Below are 25,972 nucleotides of genomic sequence, written 5' to 3'. Positions count from 1 at the left end.
TATACTTCAACTCAATCTCTTCGATCAAATAATCAATGGCTATTGATGGTATCTGGTGTAAAAGGTTGTTGGACTCAAGATACCAGGAATAGAGCATTCTCACAGATTGGCCCAGTATTGTGGAATATGCTTGCCCCTGAACTTAGGATACAGGAAAATTATAAATTATTCAGAAAGAAACTTAAGTCTGATATATTTAGACAGGTTTCTTCTTATTGATTTTTAGTTTAATTATTGATTGTATTATTTGAGGTTATTTTGTAATTTATTTTAATATTCCTTGAAATATTTGTCTTATACTGCTTTTGTTTGTTTTATGTTTTGAATCTTTAATAAAAGTTTGTTATCCTCACTGCTCAATGTTATTGGATGTAGCAGAGAATAAGTGCAGCAAATAAATCAATACCTACCTACACACATACATAAGGTAGCTTTAGTCTTCCAGTGAAATGCACTGCAGTAATGGAATGTGCAAGTGAGAGACTGCGGTAACAGCAGCATCTATGGCCAAATGACAGTCTTCCATCTGCGGTGGGCGAGCTGGAGGACAGACTCCTAGCTAGGGATTGGAATGGCTCCCACATGACCAGACAGAAGAGAACTGACCAAGGCCAAGTAAGTGTAACAGCTGTCACAATGGTTCCAATGGCACACCACAGTTAACGAACGGATCCCATGTTGGTCAGCAGCATCATGGATCAAACAGCTGTATATTATCTGTTCTACAGCTGATGTCAGGTCAACAAGATGTTAAAGAAAGGAAAGTTTAACACTAGTGACAACTGGAAAATGAAGGGGGGAAACCATGTTCTCACAGCTGTGAAGTGTTGGGCTCCATAGAATGGACCAAGCTTAGTCTTTCGGCTTGCACAATCTTTCTGGCATGGCAGCCATTCCCGTTTAACCAACCTAGACCAGGTCTCCCTTTCTGAAATTTGGCTATGATAGTATTGATCAAGATGGGGAGCTTTAAGGATTGAAATTGAATGTTATTTTTCTGCTCAAACATGTGGGTTATCTCTAGACTTTTTGTGGAATGTCAAATGTAATTGTTAGGTTTCAGCTGTGCCCAAAAACAAACTGAAAGAAAGGTTTTGGGGGGTCAGCCTTTTCGTAACTGATCGCAGTACAGTGCCGCACCTCTGTGTTTCAAAGCGTGGCCTTCCGAGAGCTGGTCTGTGGTGTCATAGTTAGGGTCAGCTGGCATCGTAGCCTCCTGCTTCTGAACCTCCATGTCCTGGACCTCTGACCTTTGCCCTTCTTTGGATTGACTGCATTCTACTGGTGTTTCTTCTCTCTGAGTGCCATTCCTGTTAGTCATAAATCTGGCAATTAATTATTTTGCATAAAATTCACATGCACCGAAATATAGAATCTGTCATAAAATGAATGTATCCCGAGGTGCTCTTGGATCATCTGAACACAAGTTAAAGGAAGCTACATATTATTTGTGTTTGCTGTTTTTCCTGTCCTTTGTCTACCCATTTCTGAATGTTGAGGATTGAGTGATTAACATGGTTCCAGTACAGTGCCTTTGAGCTTTTCTTGGCAGAGTACCGCAGTAGAGGTGTGCATTTGTTTTGAAATGACATGAAAAATGCAATGAAACACTCTATTTCATTACATGTCATTTCAAAATGCAAGTAACTCCAACGAAATGTAGGGGTTTTTTTTCTCATAATGCTGTTGCACTGGTCTTCAGCACTGCGGAAAGAAAAAAAAATTAAACCCTTCTCCCAGGCCTTCCCACCCCCGACTCATCTAACCCCTTCTGTGGGCTGCAAGAAGTTGAAATGGGTCAGAAGCAATCCCCAGTTGCTGTGTGGGAGACCGGTCCCATTCTGTTGCATGGCCCGACAGCTGCCTGGTGCTCTTTCAAACAGGATTAGGTAGGGCAGGAGCAACTCGGGATTGTGACCCATGTGGATGAAGTAAGATGGATCCGAGAAAGGTTGAGGAATAGGGGAGGACCAAGGGAAGGGCGGTGCTTAATTTTTTAATTTCAAGTGTGGTGATGGTGGGAGGGGAGAGGAGGATTAGAAGGGGGAAGAATCTGACCCCTTCATTTCCTTTGGTGTTTTTCTTTTTACTCTTTGGTGTTTTATTTAATTTCAAGTACACAAAATGAACTGAAATAAACTTCAAACAAAAATGAATTAAAAAAAAAGCACATCCCTATACTATAGTGGTTTGCCATTACCTTCTGCAGCCCACAACAGTTGGTCTAGCTTGAGACTGCTTAGCTTCTGAGATCTAAAAGGCTCAGGCACACCCAGACCAGTGTTGCTAGATTGCCAGTAGAAACAGAAGGTCATTTAACAACAAAGGCACATACAATAATTATACCAAGCAGACAGGGTCTGCTGAAGCTCTGGCACTTTCTGATTAAGTTGCTTAATCAGACCAAAGAAGTTTATAGTTTCTTTCGAAGCTCCTATGCTTTCCTTCCATCAACATAAGAAACACATTTCCACAAGTGTTTCCCATTTCTAAAAACTGTTTATTAAGTTTTTAGTTAGGGATATGATAAAAACAAAAGTTAGTGCAATACAAAAAGATATATTTTAATCTTCCTTTGGATCTAATACTGATATGCCCTGTCCAATATGCATATCTGGGAACTCTCCGGATTAAAAAGGTGAATGCACTCCTGCCTTGAAGTGTCATGAAAAGCAAAATATAAATAAAGTATTATTATTTTGGGGCCCAGAGACTCCAGAATGAATTGCCAGAGTCTTTGGGCCAAAACTTCAGACATGGCAAAAAGTGCCTGCACAGGCCCCAGAAGAGGAAATCATTTGGGCAGAAAGGAGGCACTTTGGCCACAGAGGCAGGCAGGAAGAAGGAAGAAGAGACCCATTGGACTGCTAGGGAATGGGGGTGGGGGGGGGGGGTGTGTCAGGGTTCTCAGAGGAGTTATTTCTAAGAAGTTGGCAACTCTCTCACACTCCCAGGAACCTACGACCTGCCTCCTGCCCTTCCCCAGCATATAGCACCTGGAGAAGTAGGAGATGGTGAATGGGGTGAACTCTCTCTGGGCTGGTGCAAGGGAATTAGGTGCCCTAAGCAAAACTTACAGCCTTGTACCCCCCCCCCCACACACACACACACACACACACACTTCTGACCCTCCCCACACACTATTAAAAATTATGCATTTATAGTAACAGATTTTACATGAAAAAGAGCATTCAAGGTACAGTCTTCTGAAGTAAAAATATCATTTACAACATAATTATTATATTTACATGCACTGTTTTGGTGCCAACCAGAACACTCTGCAAAAAAGCAAAAAAAAAAAAGACACTTGGAGCACATATGGTATTAGGCCTATTGTAAAGTGCATTAGGTATGAGCTTGGCCCTCAGAAAGCCAGGACTAAACTGAATTACAATAAAAAATATAGTAAACCTCCCATACCAAAAGAGCACTAACTTCCAGCCCTCAGCAGTAAGAACACTACTTATGAAAAAGAACACTGCAAATATTACATCAGGCCCTAAAGCCCCAATACACCTCCTATTAAGAAAACAGAACAATCTAGGCTGCCAGAGACCCCTGTACAAAAACTACTCAGTTACAGAATACCTCACTTGGTCACACATGCACACAGACAGACCCTCACCAAATACAGAATAAACAGACCATAAAATACAAATAGAAAAATACAGACAAAAACTGAACTGGAAACCCCAACAAGCCAGACTCTGTATGTAGTGCTACAACAGAAAAAAAAGGAACATCACCTTTCCTCATAAAAGATCAAACAATACAATCAAGAAAAATAAAACATCAATAATAATAGTAAAAACATACTAAGAAAATGAATATTTCAAAACAGCTAACAAATAGAACAATCAGTAATTAAGCTCATATAAAAATGTTTAAAAGTTCCAAAAAATCAATAAAATATTTCAAAACAGCAAATATGTCAAATAACATCCAATAATTAAAATTAATAACGATACAAGAAATTCCAAAAATCAATAAAAGAGCAGACACATCAAATAACATCCAATAATTAAAATTAATAAGGATAAAATAAATTCCCCATTCTCCATACCTGAGAACTTTTGATTTCCAGTCACCCTGAGATTGTTATGAATTAGTGGAAGGAAGGGGGCTGCACACAGATTTTGTCCATTCTCAAATACACACACCAACACACATATGTTCATTCTCACACACACATATGAGGTGAGTGAGAGGTTCTCACCCTCCTCCCCTCCTTTTCCCTTTCACTGTCTCCCCTCCTCTCCTTATCATCTGCCATGCTCTTCTTCCTGCCTACAGTTGGTGGGAACCCTGAAGGCATGTCACCTTCAGTACTGCCGTGATTCATTTCTTTCTGTTCACAGGGGTGGGAATCCCACGGGCATGTGTTCAAAACTGCGCCACCATGGTTCTTTTTTCTGCCTGTGGGGGATGGGAACCCCATGGGCTCATGATCAGAACTGCACTGTAGCAGTTTTTTCCCTCCTGACCATGGGGTTTCCACCTCCTTGTGGGCATATCATTAAAACCATGTCACCACTGTTATTTTTTTAACTTCCTGCAAGGAGTTGGAACCCCCTCAGGCACATCATTGAAACATCCCTGCTGGTGCCAGGTCTGGATGCAGGTTGAGGTGGCTGTGGCAGGAATGCTTTGTGGGGACACTTTTTGCTGTCCCCAAAATTTTGCTGCCTGAGGCCTAATGCTAAAATTTCCCCGTCCCTTAGAGTGAGCACAAGAAATAGATCCTCTCTTTGGGATCACCTGGGTATTTCCTCAGCATCCAGATTGGCCACTGTTGGAGGCAGAATTCTGAGCTCAATGGACCCTTGGTCCACCCCAGCATGGCACATCTTACATTCTTAGAATATAATGGCAAAAAAGGACCATAAGGCCCATCAAGTCAACCCAATTTCATTCCTTTTGCATTGTCATAACCTTCAGTTCATCTCTGTTTTTTTCTTTCGCTCCTTTGCAGGTTGGGCGCCTCTGTGCATATCCCCGGCTTTTTTTCAGTTCTGTTGCTGTTAACTTTGTTTGAAAGATACTATCTCTAATTGTATTACATCATAGCTCTTTCTGTGTTCCGGGAAAGTCAAGAAGCCATTGCATGCTACTCACGCACAAGGGGTCTCCCACTGTAAATGCAAACCTAATCATTTTAGGCTCCCATGCTGGAGCCAGGAAGCAAATAGCAGTAACAGCTGCTTTCAGCATCTCTAAGCCCTGGCATGCCAGCAGCACTCTTATCAAAATGCCTCACGCTCTAAGTTACAGCACCAACATTCACAGAATACAAGTGGCTAAATACTAATTTATGTCTCCAACAGAATTAGAGAGTAAAAATGTGGGAAGCTTGCAAGCAAATTTTCAAAGGGAAAACTCACTGGGGAGTTTCCCTTTGAAAATGTGAGCAGCGTGCAGAAATTGGGTATTTTTGTATCTCTGTATTAATTTACACCTGCAAAGTATACACCAGAAAGTATGTGCCTTCTCTCCCCCCACCTAAGCCTGTTCCTTCTTGTCCACAGCAAAAATACACGTGCAACTTATTTCTTTACCTTCATACATTTGATCTTCCACCTTTTTCTAAGAATTGCTTTAAGGCACAGGGCTGGGGCTGGGGGAAGGATGGGCGAGGGGGTGGCTGCCCCAGGTGCCAAGCTCAAGGGGGTATCATTAGCAGGGCTGCTTTTATCTATCGGCATAAGCACACACGGCTGTACCCCAATGATTCTCTTGGCCTGTACCTCACATCTCAGGCAGCAGAGAACAGCTAAGCTGCTTCTTGCTCCAGGCCCTCCCCTACCAGGCAGCATGCAAGGAACAGGAGGGGAGGGAGGGGGGGGGGAATTGTATTTTATTAGTTCTGTATAGTATTGGGTATACCATGTACAAATATTACTTAATATAGTCATGTGATTTAATTAATATTTTTTTGTAATAAACATTTTTTGTAAGAATTATTTCTTTGACCTAGTGATTCAATTTTTGTTTGATTATAGTGAAAGTGCTTTTACCCCACTCTGTTTAGAGTGTGTTTTTGCTTTATATAGATAGATAGATAGATAGATAGATAGAATTTTATATACATATATATATATAGATAGATAGATAAATAGATAGATATAGTAGAAAAAGATAAGGCAGTGAATATACTTACTAGTGTCCTGATGTGTGTACATGTAGTAAATATAGAAAAGGACCCAAAAAGCAAAGTGGAAGCCGATCAATGATGCTGGAAAGCAGAACAAACGATAGTGATCGGTGTATCAAGGGATTCTTTATTGGAATATGCCCGACTGGCCGAGTTTCGCATGCGAAACAGGTTTTTCAGAAATACATTGAACCCACTTGGGATTTTCCATCAAAGCCACTGATTGAACTTTAATCTTCGAGAATTTTAATCAATACTTTGTGTTGCTCTCACACTGAAGTGTGATATATGAAAAATATCCATTGGAAGAGTAGCCCCTGAGGCAGCTCCTATGTGAGCGAAACTCGGCCAGAGTCGGGCATATTCCAATAAAGAATCCCTTGATACACCGATCACTATCATTTGTAAGTATAGAAAAGAAACACCTTAGGGATTGGAACAAAATTTTTTAAAAATAAATAAATAATACAATATATAGAAAAGGATTGGTGGCTAGCACCAGATATTAAAAAGGGTAAAAGTCCAAAAATATCTTTATGCAGAGATGTTGTTGATACAAAGTCTTTATAAACCCTATGGGGGCAGGGATCTGCTCCAAATTGTAGGGGAAACTGATGTTTGAAAATATATGCAGCGCAAATGTTGCTTAAGGAAGCTGAGTAAGTGGGGGCCAGGCTCCTCCCTGGCCCCCACTTACTCAGTCCAAAGGGTTCCCCAGACGAGGCCTAGGCCCCAGCCCAAGCCAGAAGCTTAAGTGCGGCCTAGGCCAAGGTCGCAGCAATTTATCATGGCCTAAGCCTACGCAAGGCTGAGGCTTTGGCCTGGGCCTAGGTGTCAGGCCAGCTGGCCCCAATGGTAAGTCACCATGACCTTAGCTAGGACCTATGCAAGGTCCAGGCTTGGATCCGGGTCCTGATGCCTGGGCCTTGGACTAGGCCCAGGCCCAAGCCCAATGCTGCAGCCTGGCCCAGAGGCCAGGTCCTGATTCCATGCCCCAGGCCTGATGCCAAGGCCCAGCCTGGAGGCTGGGGCCTGACACATGGACTTCGGCCTGGACCCAGGCCCAATGCCGATGTCCAGCCTGGAGGCCAGGTCCCAAAGCCTGAGCCTCGGCTCAGCTAATTCAACTGCTGTACATCAAAATGGCCCCCTCCACTGGGGAGGTTGTGCCAGAGTAAATTAGCTCTGATGCCTGGGTTCTGGCCGGGCCCAGAACCTGGGCCGAGGTTCATATGTCAGGAGCCAGCCTCTGGGCTGGGCCTCGGCATCAGGCTTGGGCCAAGGCCCAGGCATCAAAGCCCAGCCTCTGGGCCAGGCCATGGGATTGGGTCTGGGTCTGGGCTGAGGCCCTGGTGTTGGGTCTGGGCCTGGCTGAGGCCCCGATATCAGGACTGAGCCAGGATGCAGTGTTGGATTTGGTATGTGTGGTGGGATCATCAGGAATTTCCTGAGCCTGGGCCTTTGCTCAGGTCTCGGCCTAGGCCCCAGCATCGGGCCAGGGCCTAGGCTGAGTCCTCAGCATTGTCCTCAAGCGTAGGCATGGCTCCTTTTTCGGTCGCCCTATGCCAGACCAAGGCACCAGAGTCATGCTCAGGCATAGGCTGGTACTCCTGCTTTGGGTTTTGGCCTACTCTCTAGGCGAGGCCCCGGCTTCAGGCCTAGGCCTTGGCCCGACTGGTGACTTTTTTTTTTTTAAATAGGTTTTCAAAATGAAACTTGATTCCAATGAAATTTTATCGGAATTTAACTTGTTCCATTTTGAAAGTGATCTGAAACGAAAAAGGAAATTTCATCTAATTTCCTATTTCGTTTCTCCTGTATTCTATCACTAGTGATTGGGAGAAAGGACCTTCTGGACAGGGGGGCAGGGAGAGAAGGGGCTGCTATAGGATAGAGGGAGAAGGGCTGTTGATGGGCAGGGGCTGAGGAGGAAAGAAGGAGCTGCTAGGCAAGGGATGGGTGACAGAGAAAGGGTGTTACTGGGCAAGGTCTGGATAGGATGCTGCTGTACAAGAAATGGAGAGGGAGAAAGAGGAAGATGCAGGGAAGGAGTGGGTAGGGATGAAAGAGGAAAGCAAGACAAGTAGTGGGGGAAGAAATGGAGGTATGCAAGGCAAGGAGTGAGGGGAAGACAAGAAAGGAAGATGCAGGGCATGGAATGGAGTGGGAGAGAAATAGGGAATGCAGGGGTAGGAGTGGAGGGAGAAAAGGAAGGGAATGCAGAGCATAGAGTGGATTGGGAAGGAGAGAGGGATACAGGGGAAGAGAAGGGGGAATGAAGGGCAAGGGGTCTGGAAATAGAAAAAGGGAGATGCTGGAGAGGAGGGGAAAGAGACAGATTGCTTTGCTGCCAGAGGGAGAGCTGTGCTTTTGCTGCCACAAGAGGGAGTGCTATGCTGGAGCAGACAGTTGTAAATCAAGGGGAGGGGAGGATATAACTCAGAATATCTGTCCTGGGCACATGCAGACTTTACCCAGGATTTTCAAAGCAAACTACCACGCATAAATTTGCTTTTAAAATCCTCGAGTAATTGGCAGACTATGTGCACAAATTAGCTTGCACAAAGTAGCACCTGCTCCAGGCAAGGCGTAACTTGCTCACAGCAATTTACCCAGAGAGCCTACTCTGCGTCGGAATGCCTCTAATCTGTGTATGCAAAAGTACACGTGAAACTGATTTTCAGAAGCAGATTAATGCCTATACACTGGAGGTTTATCCTTTTGAAAAAACCTCCAAATATATATTTTAGCCCAAAAGAGGTCAAAATGTTACAGCATAACTCAGATTATCATGAACTTTTATCATTTTCTATATTTTTTTGGAGAGATGGGGGCTACTAATTTTTTTGAAGATCATACTGACATAGTAAATGATGGCAGAAAAAGACCAAAATGGTCCAACTAGTCTTCATGGCAAGGCGTTTAGAGTTATAACTACGAACATAACTGCAAATTTGAGAGAATGAGATTACATTCAATATGTCCTAGCTTATGAGTGATGTTTACTCCTGTCATAACATGTGCAAAACAAACCCATTGAGTAACAGTACCCCTGGGAGAAAATCACAAAGCAACTGCTCCGTGCACTTACATACAAAAGCACCCTATGAATAGTGCCACGACAGCAGTAAAAGTGCTGCATCCTTCTGCTGTGTGCTCTGTCCGGCAAGGGTCCCCTCAGTAGCCCGAGCCCAGGATGATCTCTGGCACTACCCCACCAATCATAGACTTGGTAATGAGAAGTGAAAGTGCAGCCAAGAAAGCTGTGAATCAATCTATACACCTCTTCCAGCCAGAAACTTATTTTGAAAAGCATCCCCTGAAGGAGTTCAGAGTGAATGCATAGCCCTGACTCATCAGTCCTCCATGCTCTGTCCTGTACCACTAACGCTCTTTCATCATGGTACTTTGGTTGGAAAATGAGCCCTCCTTTCTCTTCTAAAAATGTAATTTACAGTGAAATGTGTTTTCCAAGACCATGGAGAGACTACATATTTTGATGAAGACCAAAACTGTGAAATATTTCAAAAGGGCGTGAGAAAAACACTGAGGATTCATAAAGTCTAGAGGATGTGAATGAAGAGAAGAGGCATGGAGGTGGCTTGCGGGAATGACAGCTACTACCTGGTGATTAATACCCTTATTCAATAAACATACACACAGTTAATGCGACTCCAACATTGCTCTATGCTTCAACGGCAAGAGGAAATCTGGAAAAAAGGATTTGCATTCATAAAAAAGCGGGGGAGTAGCTTGCTTGTTGCAGCGGTTACTACCCCAAACCAAATAAGACTGATACTTTACTTTCAATGCATATCCAGCATAGCTCTCTGCTTCAAAGGCAGGGGGAATGAAGAAAAGAGGATTTATATTCAGCTAACAACCAACAAGGACTGAATTGCATAGTCTGAGTAAACAAATAAGCATGGGTGTAGCTTGCTTGTTACAGCGGTTACTACACCGAATCAATTAAGCCTGATACTTCACTTGGAATACATATCCAGCGCAGCTCACTGCTTCAATGGCAGGGGGAATTAAGAAAAGAGGATTTATATTCAGACAACAACCAACAAGGACTGAATTGCATAGGCTGGGTAAACAAACAAGCATGGGAGTAGCTTGCTTATTGCTGTGGTTACTACCCCTAACCAATTAAGCTTGATACTTCACTTAGATGCAGCTCCAGCACTGCTCTCTACATCAATGGTGGGGCTGGAAGGTAACTAGAACCAAAAAGTTACTAATAAGAGCCAAAAGTAACAGATAAGTATGAGAAAAAAACAAGTGTGAAAGCTTGCTGGGCAGACTGGATGGGCCATTTGGTCTTCTTCTGCTGTCATTTCTATGTTTCTATGTATTTCCCAAACTTTTCACGCCCAAGGCACACCTGCATTAATAAAACTTCATGGTGAGCTCCCTAGTCCTTCTATTATCTGAGAGAGTAAATAACTGATTTACATTAACCTGTTAAGTCCTTTCATGATTTTGTAGACTTCTATCATATCCTCCCCCAGTCATCTCTTCTCCCCCTAACTTCTTTAGCCTTTCCTCATAGGAGAGCTGTTCCATGCCCCTTATCATTTTGGTCGCCCTTCACTGCACTTTTTCAAGTGCAACTATATCTTTTTCTGAGATGTGACAACCAGAATTGCACACAGTATTCAAGGGGCGGTCTCATCAAGGAGCGATACAGAGGCATTATGACATCCATCATTTTATTTGCCATTCCCTTCTTAATAATTCCCAACATTCTGTTTGCTTTTTTGATTATCACAGCACTCTGAGTCAATGATTTCAATGCATTATCCACTATGATGCCTAGATCTCTTTCTTGGGTGGTAACTCCTAAGACAGAATCTAACATTGTATAACTACAGCAAGGGTTATTTTTCCCTATATGTATCACTTTGCACTTGTCCACATTAAATTTAATCTGCCATTTGGAAGCCCAATCTTCCAGTTTCACAAGCTCCTCCTGCAATTTATCACAATCCGCTTGAGATTTAACTACGCTGCATAATTTTGTGTCATCCACAAATTTGATCATCTCACTTGTCGTACCCCTTTCCAGATCATTCATAAATATATTAAAAAGCACCAGTCCAAGTACCGATCCCTGAGGCACTCCACTGTTTACCTTTTCCCACTGTGAAAACTGACCATTTAATCCTATTGCTAATGGGACCTTTCTCCATTGACTTCAACTGGCCCTACAGCAGCTAAAAGTATGGGTGGCCTTTCATAATGTGCATATTTTTATCCAGATTAATTTGGGGGGGGGGGTGTATTTAAATCAGGGGGAGGAAACAAATATACATTTATTTGAGTTTCAGATGTACATGTGTTTTTACTCCTGATCAAACTCACCTAGAAATATCATGGCTACATATACCTTGTAGGCAGTTTTCAAAAGGAAACTATAGATAGTTTCCCTTGGAAAATCAGATACAAGGTGTGAAGTGCATGCAGACCTGGGAACAACACAGGCTATTTACACATATTTCTCATTTCTCTGCTGTGAAATTATTTATTACCATTATGGATTTGAGCCGTGTTTTTAGTACATGTCCAAAGTTACTTTATAGTTATAAGGTTATTGTGTCTAAATAAGAACGGAGCAGAGACTTTTCAGGTCCTGTTTGTTTAGGGGCATTTTACAGAGATGCAGCCAGGATATCTTGCTGTCCCAAATCTTGTGAAAAGTAGGGGTCTGCAGGGAAAAAAAGTTGCGCTTCATTTCTTTCCTGTTTTCCTTCATGTATGTTACTTTAACACTTGCTAAAACAAAATGAAGAAAGCTCTGTTGAATTTTGTGATTTTCGGATTGGAAATGACACAAAACAAAACAACAAATTTCATAGATGTTTCCGTGTTTTAGAACAGCAGCACATCTACAGATCGATACTGTAACGTGCGGTTGAAGATTTCCCGTCTGTAACGTGCTGGGAGCGCACAATTCGGACGCGTAAGGCGATCCAGCGATACAGTCTCCAGTTTCACGTGTCCTTAGCGCTTCTTAAAACAGACTCATAACCCTTTCCGCTTCCAGCATGTATATGATATGTAAATGAACGAATTAGCTGTATAATGAAGGAATTAGCTATTCCCCTCCGATACTGTGACGCGCGCTCAGATTATCTCCTTTGTAACCCGCTATTTTGCAGCGTCCTTAACCTGTTAGTTTACCGCTACCCTCTACTTGGTGTTAGTGTGGTGTTCAAAAATTAAAACGGGAATAAAGTGTAAAAAATGGGGGTAAAACCAAAGGGAGTAAAGTGTAAAAAACCATGGACGACCTCCATATTAACATTGCAGCTAAGTTGTTTATATATATGTATAAATCCCTGTCACTTTCCTGTCACTTTCTGAATCCCCCAGGCGTGCGGTCATCGAGGCGGTGGCGGGAGCCGGCGGGCGGATGGGCGCCCGTTCATCCAGGCGGCGGCGGCAGTGGGAGCCGGCGGGCGGGTGGGCGCGTGTTGGATCCAGGCGGCGGCGGGAGCCGGCGGGCGGGTGGGCGCGTGTTCGATCCAGGCCGCGGCCGGGTGGGCGTGCATTCATCCAGGCAGAGGGAGCCGGCGGCGAAAGCGGCCTCCGGAGGCTGCTTTCGCCGCCGGCTCCCTCTGCCTGGATGAATGCACGGCCCCCGCCGGCAGTGAATGAATGCCCGTGCGATTTCGGCGCTCATTTCGCACGGGCATTCATTCATTGCCGGCGGGGGCCGTGCATTCATCCAGGCAGAGGGAGCCGGCGGCAAAAGCGGCCTCCGGAGGCCACTTTCGCCGCCGGCTCCCGGGGGCCACTTTCGCCGCGGCCTCCGGAGGCCACTTTCGCCGCCGGCTCCCTCTGCCTGGATGAATGCACGCCCACCCGGCCGCGGCCTGGATCGAACATGCGCCCACCCGCCCGCCGGCTCCCGCCGCCGCCGCCGCCGCCTGGATCCAACACGCGCCCACCCGCCCGCCGGCTCCCACCGCCGCCGCCTGGATGATAAAGGGGATGGAACAGCTCCCCTATGAGGAAAGGCTGAAGAGGTTAGGGCTGTTCAGCTTGGAGAAGAGACGGCTGAAGGGGGATATGATAGAGGTCTTTAAGATCATGAGAGGACTTGAATGAGTAGATGTTAATCGGTTATTTACACTTTTGAATAATAAAAGGACTAGGGGGCATTCCATGAAGTTAGCAAGTAGCACATTTAAGGCTAATCGCACGTGTATATGGAATTTCACTCAATGCACCATAAAGCTCTGGAATTTGTTGCCAGAGGATGTGGTTAGTGCAGTTAGTGTAGCTGGGTTCAAAAAAGGTTTGGATAAGTTCTTGGAGGAGAAGTCCATTAACGGCTATTAATCAAGTTTACTTAGGGAATGGCCACTGCTATTAATTGCATCAGTAGCATGGGATCTTCTTGGTGTTTGGGTACTTGCCAGGTTCTTGAGGCCTGGTTTGGCCTCTGTTGGAAACAGGATGCTGGGCTTGATGGACCCTTGGTCTGACCCAGCATGGCAAGTTCTTATGTTCTTAAAACAAATTCATTTTTATAATATAATATAAAAGATGGAAATGTTTGCCAATTTGCTTCAGAATTTTAATTTTTTTCCACAGAATCTACCCTTGAGCTGGCACAGAAAATGAGGGGACTATGCCTTAGACCTTCTACTCCCTGTTTCCCAACTCGGTGGGCAAGGGGAAGATAGGGGGCAACAGTGCCTAGGGGCACCAAAATACTAAATCTGTCTCTGAATAGCAGGACTGGGGGAATTCATTGGAAGCTGAAGGCCACAATTTGAACAGATTGTTTTGCATATGTGAAATCCATCTGTCTACAACCAAAATAAAATGCATGTGGTGCCTGATGGCAAAAATCAAGGACGCTGGAACTGTGTGCCCTGATCCAAGATGTACACTATGTGCATCAGTCCCGACTACTGTGCGGATGGATTGGGACAGATCAAAAACAGTGCCTGTAGTTTGACTGATTTTACTGCAGGAGCTATTTGGGATGAAGCAGAATGTTTCCCAGGCCTAACCTGCACCATTGGAAATGCTGTGTGCATTTGATGTATGGGCCACTTTGTGTTCCTAGAGTACCACTGGGTAACAGAGCTGGCAGCCCATAGCCTAGTGAGTACAGTCGAGATTTACTGTGATCCGACCAGGTCAGTCCAAGAACATATTGTATGGATTTAATAGAGTATCACTTTTTCTCCGGAGGATCATTTTCACCGCTATTTACCCAGGTAAATAATCACTTATCCAGGGAAATTGGCCTGCCTGAGAGTTGCCCTCCTCAACCCCGGTTAAAAGTGCGCGTGGGCTTCCACTGCATTCATACTTTTATCCAGGATAAAAAAAGGCATTCCCAAGGTGGTGTCTAGGTCGAGGGAGAAAAACCGCACGTGTATATGGAATTTCCAAAATTACATGCCCCATTTTACCCTCCCCTTCATCCCTCTCCTGGCCATCTGCACATAGTATTTGGTGGCTCCCACTGTACATACTTTGCACTGGCTGCTTTTCCATGTGATTTCTCTTTGCAATACTTCACAGCTACATGGGATAGTGCTCAAAGGGAGGATAACTTTCAAATCTGCCCATATATGTGTTGAGTTTGGCTGGTCGTGGGTCCGTCCCATGACCGGCCACTCTTACCTCCAGCCCAGGGTCGGAGGGGACCCACCGATGCCACGGCTGGGCCCAGCTCAAAGGCGTAGCTGGCCGCTGCGCAGGCCAGATGCGCTGCACTGGGAACACCGCTCAGCTGAGTGGGTCTTCTCTAGGTGGGTGTGTGGCTCAGGCACATTTAAAGGGCCCATTGCAGGAAATCCACTGCAGCGCCCACAGTTGACATCATAGGCCTTCCCCTATGTAAGGCCTGCTCTGCCCTCCCTCAATTGCCTCGGCAATAGGATTAACTCCTTGGAGTAGAAGTTTGCCTATTTGTTACTAGTTCTGGTTTCTGCTCTTGCTCCTGTTCCAGTGCCTTCTGTTTGCATTCCTGGATCCCTCCTGGGTCTTTGGAGTTTCCGCGATGCTTTCTCGTGGTTCCTCGTCTGACTTCAGTGTTCCATCCTGCTGTTCTGCCTTGCCTCATCCCCTTGGATTGACTTCTCGGCTTGACCTCTGTCTGGATCCCTGGCTTTGTCTTCATTTGGATTCCTGGCTTGACTTCGGACTGCTCCTCAATGACATTTGACTTCCACCTGCCTTGTGACCACTGTTTTCTCCTTGTTTTGTTGAACTCTGCCTGCTCTCATCTCTGCTGTCTGCTGCCTGCCCCGGCAACCACTGCTTGGACTGACTTTGTTCTGTACCTGCAGGCCAACAATACCTTCTGTGATGGATTTATCTCCTCACCGAGGCCTGCCCCTAAGTCCAGCTGGCCCCGGCACCCGAGGGCTCAACCTAAGGGGAATGAGGGCTGTTATTGGTGAAGTTCCTGTTGGGCTTCTGCTCCAGCCAGCTCTGCCTGTCGATGGTGAGGACTTGCAGGGCTCTCCCTGTGGGTAGCACCAACCTTACCTCGGTCCAAGTGTCCACTTCTGCAATAATATGCATGTATGGGTGTGCGCAAAGTTGCTACAGTATTTTATAACCTGTGTGCAAACAATATTCTCAGTTTATTAAATATGAGCAAATATGCGCACAAACATGCTTGCGTATATAAAAACTGTGAGTCGCACAAGTTCGCACTTATCTGGATAAGTTCCAATTTATCCAGCTAAGTAGCGGCAAAGGCACTACTTAGCCAGATAAGTCTGAAAAGGGATACTTGTCTAAGTAGTTAAATCGGATAAGTAGCACTTTCAGGCTTATCAGGCTATCTAACTTAGTACCTGACTCACTAAGGGTTTTTCTGATAGACAGAAAATGGGAGAAAAGCCTTAATGAATCTGGCCCTTAGCTGGATAAGTAGCATTTTAAGACTTAACAGGCTAAGAAGTGCTTTTTTGTTAGACATCCGGCCATCTTACATAGCAGGATAAGGCCGATAAGTGCTACTTAGATGGACAAGTAGTGCTTTTCAGACTCATCCGGCTAAGTAACGCCTGCTGCTGCTTAGCTGGATAAATCAGAAGTTAGCCAGATAAGTGCCTTTTACTTATCTGGATAAGTTCGAATTTGTCCGAATATGTAGCGGCAAAGGCACTACTTAGCCAGATAAGTCAGAATTTAGCTGGATAAACGTATGCAAATGATATACTCACATATTTTTACATTAAATTGTAAAGGTATATGCAAGTATATTTTGCATGTGTTATTGCATTTACCCCTCGTAAGTTAGCTTTTACTTGTGTATGTCAGGGGATTTTCCAATATGCTCACGACAATGAACTGACCAGTTTTACCAATTAGTCAACCAGTTCACCCAGTCCCCTGCAACTCATGAAGACCCTCCTGGCTCTTCAGCCTGAAATCCCCCCATTTCACCCAGACCCCTTCCCCTGTCATTTTTTCACTTTTAAAATGTTAATGATCACTTATTTCAGATATTGAGCAGGAATAAATATATGCAAATAATGTGCCAAATTTACATGCATAAATTACTTATAAAACAGCAACTTACTCACGTAAATGTTGGCCCCTCCCTGCAATGCCCCTGCCCCCCTCTTTTTTACATGCGAGAATTTACTCGCGGATCCTGATTTACGCGTGTATGTTGAGGTTTCTATAAATAGCATAAAATGCATATATGTTACATGCATAAGTGCTATTTTTACGTGTGCAACTTTTGAAAATTCACTTTTAAATGTATAAAGCATTTTTGGTTGTCTCATAGGAAAGTATGACATTTTGCTTTGACTTTAATATAAAAAAATCAGTTTTCAGTAAAGGAAAAAAGCAATTGAGCATTAGCCCCTCAGCATGCCTCATATCACAATCTACCCTGGTTAGGGGACGGTTAAAGGCTGCCTTAAAGTGTTGCTTATTCACAGCCATCCTTCCTCTCCAGGTTCAGACCCATTAGTCTGGGTAAAACAAATAAGCATGGGTGTAGCTTGCTTATTGCGGCGGCTACTACCCCTAACTAATCAAGCTAGATATTTCACTTGGATGCAGCTCCATCACTGCTCTCTACATTAAAGGTGGGGGTGGAAGGGAAATAGAACCAAGAGCTAAGAGAAACAGATAAGTATGAGAGAAAAAATGTGTGAAGCTTGCTGGGCAGACCGGATGGGCCATTTGGTCTTCTTCTGCCATCATTTCTATGTTTCTATGTCATTTCTATGTTTCTATGTTTCTATTACTGGCACTGCAGGCCATCTGCACACAATGCTCTTTATTTATAATCATTCCTCCGCCAAGGGGTGCTACATGCCAGAAGCCCAAGTTATCTAAAGGATTTCCCCAGAAATGAAAAGATGTCTTAGGGGTTTGCTTCATGCCAGAAGCCCAAGTTATCTAAAGGATTTCCCCAGAAATGAAAAGATGTCTTAGGGGTTTGCTTCCTGCAGAGATTTTAGGACAGAGGTAAAGACTGGGAGGATAACTTTCGAATGAATGCACATGGTGCCTTATACAGGCATATATGGCCACGAGCAGATGTATGCTAGTGTTTTGTAACCCTCACCTTTTATAAAAGTTGCGTATCTCTACCCAGCAATATACACGAGTCGGCCAATTTTAAAACATACACATGTAAATGAAAACCAGTTTATCAATTAGTCCGCCAGTTTATCCAGTCCTTCATCAAGTCATCAAGACCTTACTGGTTCTTCAGCCTGAACTCCCCCAGTTCGCCCAGACCTCTCACCAGTCAGTACTACACAATAAACAGGTTTAATATCACTTATGCCAGATAATTAGCAGATGTAAAACTATGCAAATACATTGGCAAATGTGCAAGCATGTGTTTTAAAATAGCAACTTACGTGTGTAAGTGTTGGCCCAGCCCCGGAACTCCCAAACACCCCCTCCCCCCTCTTTTTTGTAAGTGCGTATATGTGAAAGTGAAAATATGGGCATATTTCTGACTTTTAGAAAATACAGAAAACACAAGTAGAGGCTACTTACTTGCGAATATACTAACTTTTACGCATGTAATGTTTTGAAAATCCACCCCTTACTGCATTATTTGATAATGTAATATTATAGCAAGATTTCATAGGTTCTAATGAAAATAAGAGAGCTAAGCTCCTCTTTCAAATTCACTATAGATCCTTATATAATCATTTCTAGCAATTCTAGCAAAGGAATTACCCATCCCTTTAATGTATAAACAGAGAAACCCCAAGATCAGTGGTTCTTAACCTTTTCTGGGGTCACTAATGAGCAATACTTATTACAGAGTGTGGTATTATAAGACCTTCTAAATAAATACATCTAATGAACGCTATGGACCCCTGCCCAGTAAAATGCACATAAGTACATACACAGAAATAAAATGTGTGCCTGGTTCATGGACCCCAGGATAGGAACCCCTGCCTTACATGTTATACTCTTATCCTCTCAGACTAGTTTTCTTTTTAATTGCTGGAAATACTTACGCTGTATACTTTCTGCTCTTTTTTAGTTGTGACTGGGCATCCCCGGTTTTACTCATTGCAGCAACAGGTATGGACGTGTCATCTTCTGAAAGCTTCAAAGTCGCACCACCCTTCTGCATCACCACTGTCTGGCCATTGAACAACTGCAAGAATTAGTGAAAGTTGAACCATTTCAATTGTTTTATCAACCACAGGCCAAAATAAAAACAGAGGATCACCACCTTCTTCTTCTTAACCCCTCTGAACTTCTTCTGCAGCTGATTCATCACTTCTTCTACAGTCAGCTCCTCTGAAGGCACCAAAGAGATCTATGGGACGTCCCATGGACCATGCAGAAAAAAAAAACAACCCAATGGTGACCCACAGGATCTGCCAGCAGGGCCGAGGCTGCAAACAGAAATACTAAGAGGATGATTTTCAAGGTCATTTATGTGCAAAAATTGAGAAAAAAAATCTACCCTTCATCAATAAAACTAGAAGTATGTATGGTGTTCCAGGATGTATGCACTTTTAGCCACATTTAGAAAAAGCATACCTCGGGGCGCGTTTAGATCAGGGGAGGAGAAGTACGCTCATAGACAGCATTTTCAAATCCATCAGAAAAAGTACCTGCCTAGAAAGCTGATGCAAATGTCTGCAGAAACATAGGTACTTTTATGTCGAAAGCTGGTGCAAAGTCCACAGATAAAAAGGTACCCCATGGACTTTGTCCCAGATTGTATTGTTTGACGATTACCCCTACACCCACACTAAATTTCAATGTGGCAGACCTTTCAGTTAGCCGCTGGATGGCTCTAGGTCCCATATTAGAACTTGTAACAGCATTGGGATTTTCCAGTCTCTTTCAGTCTCTCCACTGAGCTGATTGTGATTGGTTATCCCAGGGGCATAAGGCAGAGTTAGAAGTAGAGAGTGTGTAGTCAGTTTGAGTTAGGTTTTGAAGAGTAAGGGGCTAATTTTACTTTTTCCTGCTGAACTTGGCCCACTAACCCAGCTTGGTGTTTTCTTGCGTTAGAGGAGATTCCTCATCAGTACACTCCCTGACTGAGATGGTCTGCCTCCTTTTTTAAAGAATGAAAGAGAGATTTTGTAGATTTTGGTTCAGCTTTTGGATTTATTTTTCTTATTCTGGGGAACATCCAGTGCTTTGGAGAAAGGCCCCTCTCCCAATCCTGGTAGCAGGGGCTGGAGACCTGTGAGCAGCCCCTCTTCTTCCTAGAGGAAGCAAGACCAGTGACAGCATAACCCAGCATGAGAGATTTGGTCAGAGACTTGATTTTTCCCCTTTTCGTTAGTGTGGAGGTTTCTTTCCCCACCCCTCTGCACACTTATGGAAGGAGATAGAGGGCTGAAAGAAGAACTGGAACATCAGGCTTATCTCCCAGACAAATAAACCGAGGTTTACTGGAGACTTTATCTCAAAAGGCCAGAGACAGGATGGAGGCGGTCCAGAGAAGGGCAACCAAAATGGTGGGGGGTCTCCATCAAATAACTTATGAGGAGAGATTGAAGGACCTAAATATGTAAACCCTGGAGGAAAGGAGGAGCAGAGGAGATATGATACACACCTTCAGAAACTTGAAAGGTTTTAATGATCTATGGTCAACAACATACTTTTTCCACTGGAAACAAGTTAGTAGAACTAGGGGTCACGATTTGAAACTCCAGGGAAGAAGACTTAGAACCAATGTCAGAAAATATTTCTTCACGGAGAGGGTGGTGGATGTCTGGAATGACCTTCCGGAGGAAGTGGTGAAGACTAAAACTGTGAAGGATTTCAAAGGGGCATGGGAATAACGCTGTGGATCACTAAAGGCTAGAGGATGGGAATGAATGAAAAGAAGCATGGGGGTAGTGGACCTGGGGGTAACCTGCACAGAGTGGTAGTTACTATCCTTAACAGAATCATGAGGGTAACCTACATGGAGCGGCAGTTACTACCCTTAACAGAATCATGGGGGTAACCTGCACAGAGCGGCAGTTACTACCCTTAACAGAAACATGGAGTAACCTGCACGGAGCAGCATTTACTACCATGGGAAGCTTTGCTGGGCAGACTGGATGTACCATTTGGTCTTTTTCTGCCATCATTACTATGTTACTATGAGGTTGTAACATCAAGCATTGGGAGATTCTCAACTGGATCTTCACCCCAAAGGGAACAGAACACAGGTTGTGGGCACCAGACTGAACTTTGGACTCAGGTAGGATCTTTTTGCGTCACAGGGCTTCCCCTAGGATTCCCTAATCTACTGGGCTGCTGCACTGATGAATAGGCAGTGGCAAACTCCCTCCCAGCAGCTGGAGAGATGGACACCAGCATCCCAGCAGAGGCGCCGTGTACAGCTTCATTTGTTGAATGTTTGTGGGACAGTGATCGACCTTTTGGAATCAATCAGTAAATATGATTTGAACACCCAGTCTGAGTCCAGCCTGTCTGTGCTTGAGGAGAACACCACAACAGAAAGATACACACAGCATAGGAGGGACTCTCCATCACCTGGGCCACAGAGGGTTTCCTCCTGCCCCACAGAAAGAACTCACTCCCTGGGAAGTTCAGGAAGGAGGGGAAGGATGGCAAGAGCAGCCCTGATTTATAAATACTTGTATGGCCCTAAGGGAACCAACAAAACGTTACATCAATCACAATTAGATCCTGAGTGTTAGGAGGAGTCTAATTCATGGCTCTTGTACAATAAGGTCTTGATTTTATTAATGTATTTAATTCATTTTCTCACTAGTCTAACGATTGCTCATAGCCAATAATACCAAAAAAGACTTACATTCTTAACACTATGTCCAACAACATAACCAGTGGTCAAAGTGTTAAAAAGAAGAAATGGTACTTTACGAAATAAAGGGGGAAGAAACATGGCCATCGCCAAGCCAGTGACTTGTGGCTTCTTCATTGGTTTACAACAGGTTCTTGTGCCCCTCTGGCTCCACCTCTTTAGTTCTTTAGCTACTCTCTTCTTCCTCCAGCACAATAACAAACCTTTCATTTATTTGATTGCATGGCCCAGGAAGACAGAAGGTGGCCTGGTAAAGCACCTGTGCCAGTTATGGAAACATGAAAGCACCGGAGTGCATGAACAGCAGAAATACTAATTTAGAAAGATTATGAGTGGTGGCACAACATAGCCTTAAGTGTCACTACCATGTTTTCACCACTGAACATAAATGATGCTTCTAACCTGCCAGCTGTCCTCTGAGCCGTGTAGCTTCTGCTGCAGATGAGCTGTAGACCGCTGCATCCGTTGGATGGCCCTTTGTTGTTTCACTAACAGTTTTCGTTCCTGGTGGGCTGCCTTGTAGATATTGTGCAGATGCATGATCTCTGCCTGCAGGTAGTGGGGTGGAGGAACGGGAAGAACATTGAACTTACTTCAGGTCAAATAAAAAATATAGAACATAGAACATAGAAATGACAGCAGAAGAAGACCAAACGGCCCATCCAGTCTGCCCAGCAAGCTTTCACAGTTATTTTTCTCATACTTATCTGTTACTCTGACTGCTGAGGTCAGGGCCCTTATTGGTAACTTTTTGGTTCTAATTTCCTTCCACCCCTGCTACTGATGTAGAAAGCAGTGCTGGAGCTGCATAAAAGTGAAGTATCAAGCCTAATTGGTTTGGGGTAGTTACCACCGCAATAAGCAAGCTACTCCCACTCTTATTTATTTACCCAGCCTGTGCAATTTAGTCCTTGTCTTAATATAAATCCTCTTTTCTTCATTCCCCCTGCCGTTGAAGCAGCGAGCTGCTCTGTATATGTATTCAAAGTGAAGTATCAGGCTTAATTGGTTCGGGGTAGTAACCGCCGCAACAAGCAAGCTACTCCCATGCTTATTTATTACATATTGAATAATTGTGGCAAGAAATCATCAAAGGAGTTTTATCAGGATCCTCTTTCAGTGAATCCCAATATTTTTAATGGGGAAGTTTTAACATGGTATTTAATACTATGACAGTAAACAAAGGGGTAGATTTTCAAACCGCGCGATTTGGCCTACTTTTGCTGGCACATCAGGCGCAAGCAAAAGTACGCTGGATTTTAGTAGATACGCGCAGAGCCGCGCGTATCCGCTAAAATCCGGGATCAGCGCACGCAAGGCTATGGATTCTGTATAGCCGGCGCGCGCCGAGCCGCGCAGCTACCTCCGTTCCCTCCGAGGCCGCTCCGAAATCGGAGCGGCCTCAGAGGGAACTTTCTTTTGCCCTCCCCTCACCTTCCCCTCCCTTCCCCTACCTAACCCACCCGCCCGGCCCTGTCTAAACCCCATCCTTACCTTTGTCGGGGGATTTACGCCTCCCTCCGGGAGGCGTAAATCCCCGCACGCCAGCGGGCCGCTAGCGCGCCGGGACGCGACCTGGGGGCGGGTACGGAGGGCGCGGCCACGCCCCCTGACCGCCCCGGGCCGTAACCACGCCCCCATACCCGCCCCCAAAACACTGCCGACACGCCCCCTAAACGCCGCGACGACCGGGCCCGCCCCCCGACATGCCCCCGACACGCCCCCCTCGGAGAACCCCGGGACTTACGCGAGTCCCGGGGCTCTGCGCGCGCCGGTAGACCTATGTAAAATAGGCTCACCGGCGCGCAGGGCCCTGCTCGCCTAAATCCGCCCGGATTTGGGCGGATTTAGGCGAGCAGGGCTCTTAAAATCCGCCCCAAAGTGTTTAGGTGGGAAAGCGTCTTTCTATGCCAAAATCATCCTGAAAGTGAAAGAGAACTGAGGGACATGCATTAAGATTGTACATAAGAACATAATATAGACCATACTGGGTCAGACCAAGGGTCCATCAAGCCCAGTATCCTGTTTCCAACAGTGACTAATCCAAGTCATAAGTGCCTGGCAAGTACCTAAACATTAAATAGATCCCAAGCTACTAATGCTGGTAACAAGCAGTGGCTATTCCTTATTGATTAATAGCAGTTTATGGACTTCTCCAGTAACTTATCTAAACCTTTTTTAAACCTATCTACACTAACTGTCTTAACCAAATCCTCTGACAATGAATTCCAGAGCCTAATTGTGCACTGAAAGAAAAATAATTTTCTCCAATTTGTTTTAAATGTGCTACTTGCTAATTTCATTGATTGCTCCCTAGTCATTCTATTATCTGAAAGAGTAAATAACTGATTCACATTTACCCATTCAAGTCCTTTCATGATTTTGTAGACCTGTATCCTATCCCTCCTCTTCTCTAAGCTGAGCAGCCCTAACCTCTTCAACCTCTCCTCATAGGAGAGCTATTACATGTCCTTTATCATTTTGGTCACCCTTCTCTGTACATTCTCCAATGCAATTGTATCTTTTTTGAGATGTGGTGACCAGAATTGCACATAGTTTTCAAGGTGCGGTCTCACAATGGAGCAATACAGAGGCATTATGAAAAATGCTTAGTAGTAGTAATAATTGCTACAGTGCTTTTAGAACAACTGTTTTACTATAATACCAGTGAGGTATTCTTTACTAGTGAAGTAAGTCTTACTAGCATAATGATTTTCCTAGATCCAAAGGGAGTTCTTATTATTCCCCAGATTATAGTTGGATGCAGTGGTTGCTTGTGCACCTGTTCTCTGCACTGAGGGTGCATTTTTCTTAGCAAATAGCACTCCTGTGTTTACTATAGAGTACTGTATGCCAAACTTCAGTTTCCATACAAATACTGCAGTCATGCTCATAGGTGCCAGCTTGAGCACACTCAATACTCAATAATCTCCTTTACTGTGTCCAGAGAGGGATAATTTTTATTTAGTTTAGCGTCCACCCCCAATCATTTTGAAAAGTTGGCTTCTATGGTCATGCTTTATAGTCATTTTGTCCTGTAAGAATAAGGAATCCAAGAATGTTTACATTGCAGATATTTTATTTAGAGCTCTTAGCAGGAGCCATTAAAAAAAAACCAAAACAAAACCATTAAATGTCAACAAAGGATTTTCCCAGCTCCAGAAGCAATTCACACAGCTGCCTAAGCTCAAGGACAATCTCCCTTCCTTCTCAGTAGTAGCAACACCAGAAGCTAGTCTGCCAGTGAATCATACAACCTTGAAAGAATGGTGCATCAGCCGAAGGTTAACAAGCTCTCATTTTAAAGTTTTTTTCAGAAATATTTGTCAGTAGATTCTGCAGAAGGGAGAGCATGGGTTACCTGCTCTTGCTGCAGGCGACTGAGGATCTCCTGCTGCTGCTTGACTATGTCAGCCACTTTTTGATGGTCTCGTGTAACATCTAATCGCCTGAAGGAAAAATTGCAAACAATAGAAATGATAAAGATGTCTTCAAGGAAATAAGCTGGCTGTTTTTCCAAGAGTTGGATGAGGATTGATAGATACTTGAGTTGAAAACAATATGTTTTCCAACTATATTACATAAACTTCTTCCTATTCACAGCTGCTCAACTGAGAAGTTTTTCCAGAGTTAGAAATAGAGAAATCACTTTAATGGAACCCTAAATAATAATATATTTTTTCTTTTTGACCTGGCAATTTTCCTCCTGTTTCTTTGGATTGCCAGTCAATATAAACGAGGGCTGGGATCTGGTGCCATAAACCTTAATTTGTGACAATACTATCATAATGAACCCACTTATATGAATATTAATATAAATCAGAAAAATAAATTCACTACATATGTATAGAAGACAATAGTGGAAATTTTTTTTTTAATGACCATCATATATATACTGACGCTGTTGACACTCACTCAGAAGAGTGTTTGGGGTCCATTGTTTTGACTGCATCTATAATTTATAATCATAGCCATCAGTGAAGTCTATTTTTTAAATATTTTTCTTATTTATATATTAAAATAGCTTATCTTGTGAATGAATTCTTGTAGTGTCTTGTAGTATCTCTTTCTATTCAAATCTCTGCTGCTCGACAGGGCCAGATCCAACGCCCTTCTGAGAAAACTGTGGGGCAACATATCCCAGAATAGCAAGGCTCGGCAGAGCTTCCTCCGGGGTGATGCATTTATGTGTGACACCCTCGTGGGTAAATGAAAGTCCAAACGGGTGTAGCCAGCGGTAACGTACTGATTTACTGCGGAGAAAAGTGGTCGCTTCCCGAAAAGTCTGCTGACTTTGTAGTGTTGCCTGAGATAGGTCCGGAAAGATGGCGACCTTATGGTTGTTCCAGGCCCATTCATTTCTCTCTCACGCCGCAGCCACGATCTGCTCCTTGATTTTGAAGGAAGTAAAGCAAACAACGATGTCACGCGGGCGATTGGGCTGAGGAGCATGCAGAGCCCTGTGTGCTCGATCAAACTGAATGTCAGGGGGGCCAGAAGACGCCTGTGCATCCGTTTCGCGTAGCATGTATAGACAGAAA

The 25,972-nt window shown here is 44.1% G+C and overlaps 1 protein-coding gene across 1 annotated transcript in view; it reads right to left on the bottom strand.

Moving 5' to 3' along the window:
- CCDC187 (coiled-coil domain containing 187) overlaps nucleotides 1–25,972 on the bottom strand; it is a 148,499-nt gene that overhangs the window by 54,143 nt on the left and 68,384 nt on the right. The window contains exons 21-24 of the mRNA XM_029611872.1: nucleotides 24,793–24,880; nucleotides 21,834–21,980; nucleotides 18,640–18,782; nucleotides 1,141–1,310 (exon numbers count right to left, since the gene is read on the bottom strand). Of these exons, the coding sequence (XP_029467732.1) occupies nucleotides 1,141–1,310; nucleotides 18,640–18,782; nucleotides 21,834–21,980; nucleotides 24,793–24,880 (548 nt within the window). The remainder of the gene's footprint in view (nucleotides 1–1,140; nucleotides 1,311–18,639; nucleotides 18,783–21,833; nucleotides 21,981–24,792; nucleotides 24,881–25,972) is intronic.

The sequence above is a fragment of the Rhinatrema bivittatum genome, chromosome 8, assembly GCF_901001135.1.
Source record: "Rhinatrema bivittatum chromosome 8, aRhiBiv1.1, whole genome shotgun sequence".
Lineage (NCBI taxonomy): Eukaryota > Metazoa > Chordata > Amphibia > Gymnophiona > Rhinatrematidae > Rhinatrema > Rhinatrema bivittatum.
Note: the sequence above shows the minus strand (reverse complement) of the source record. Positions and strands in the feature narration are given on the sequence as shown.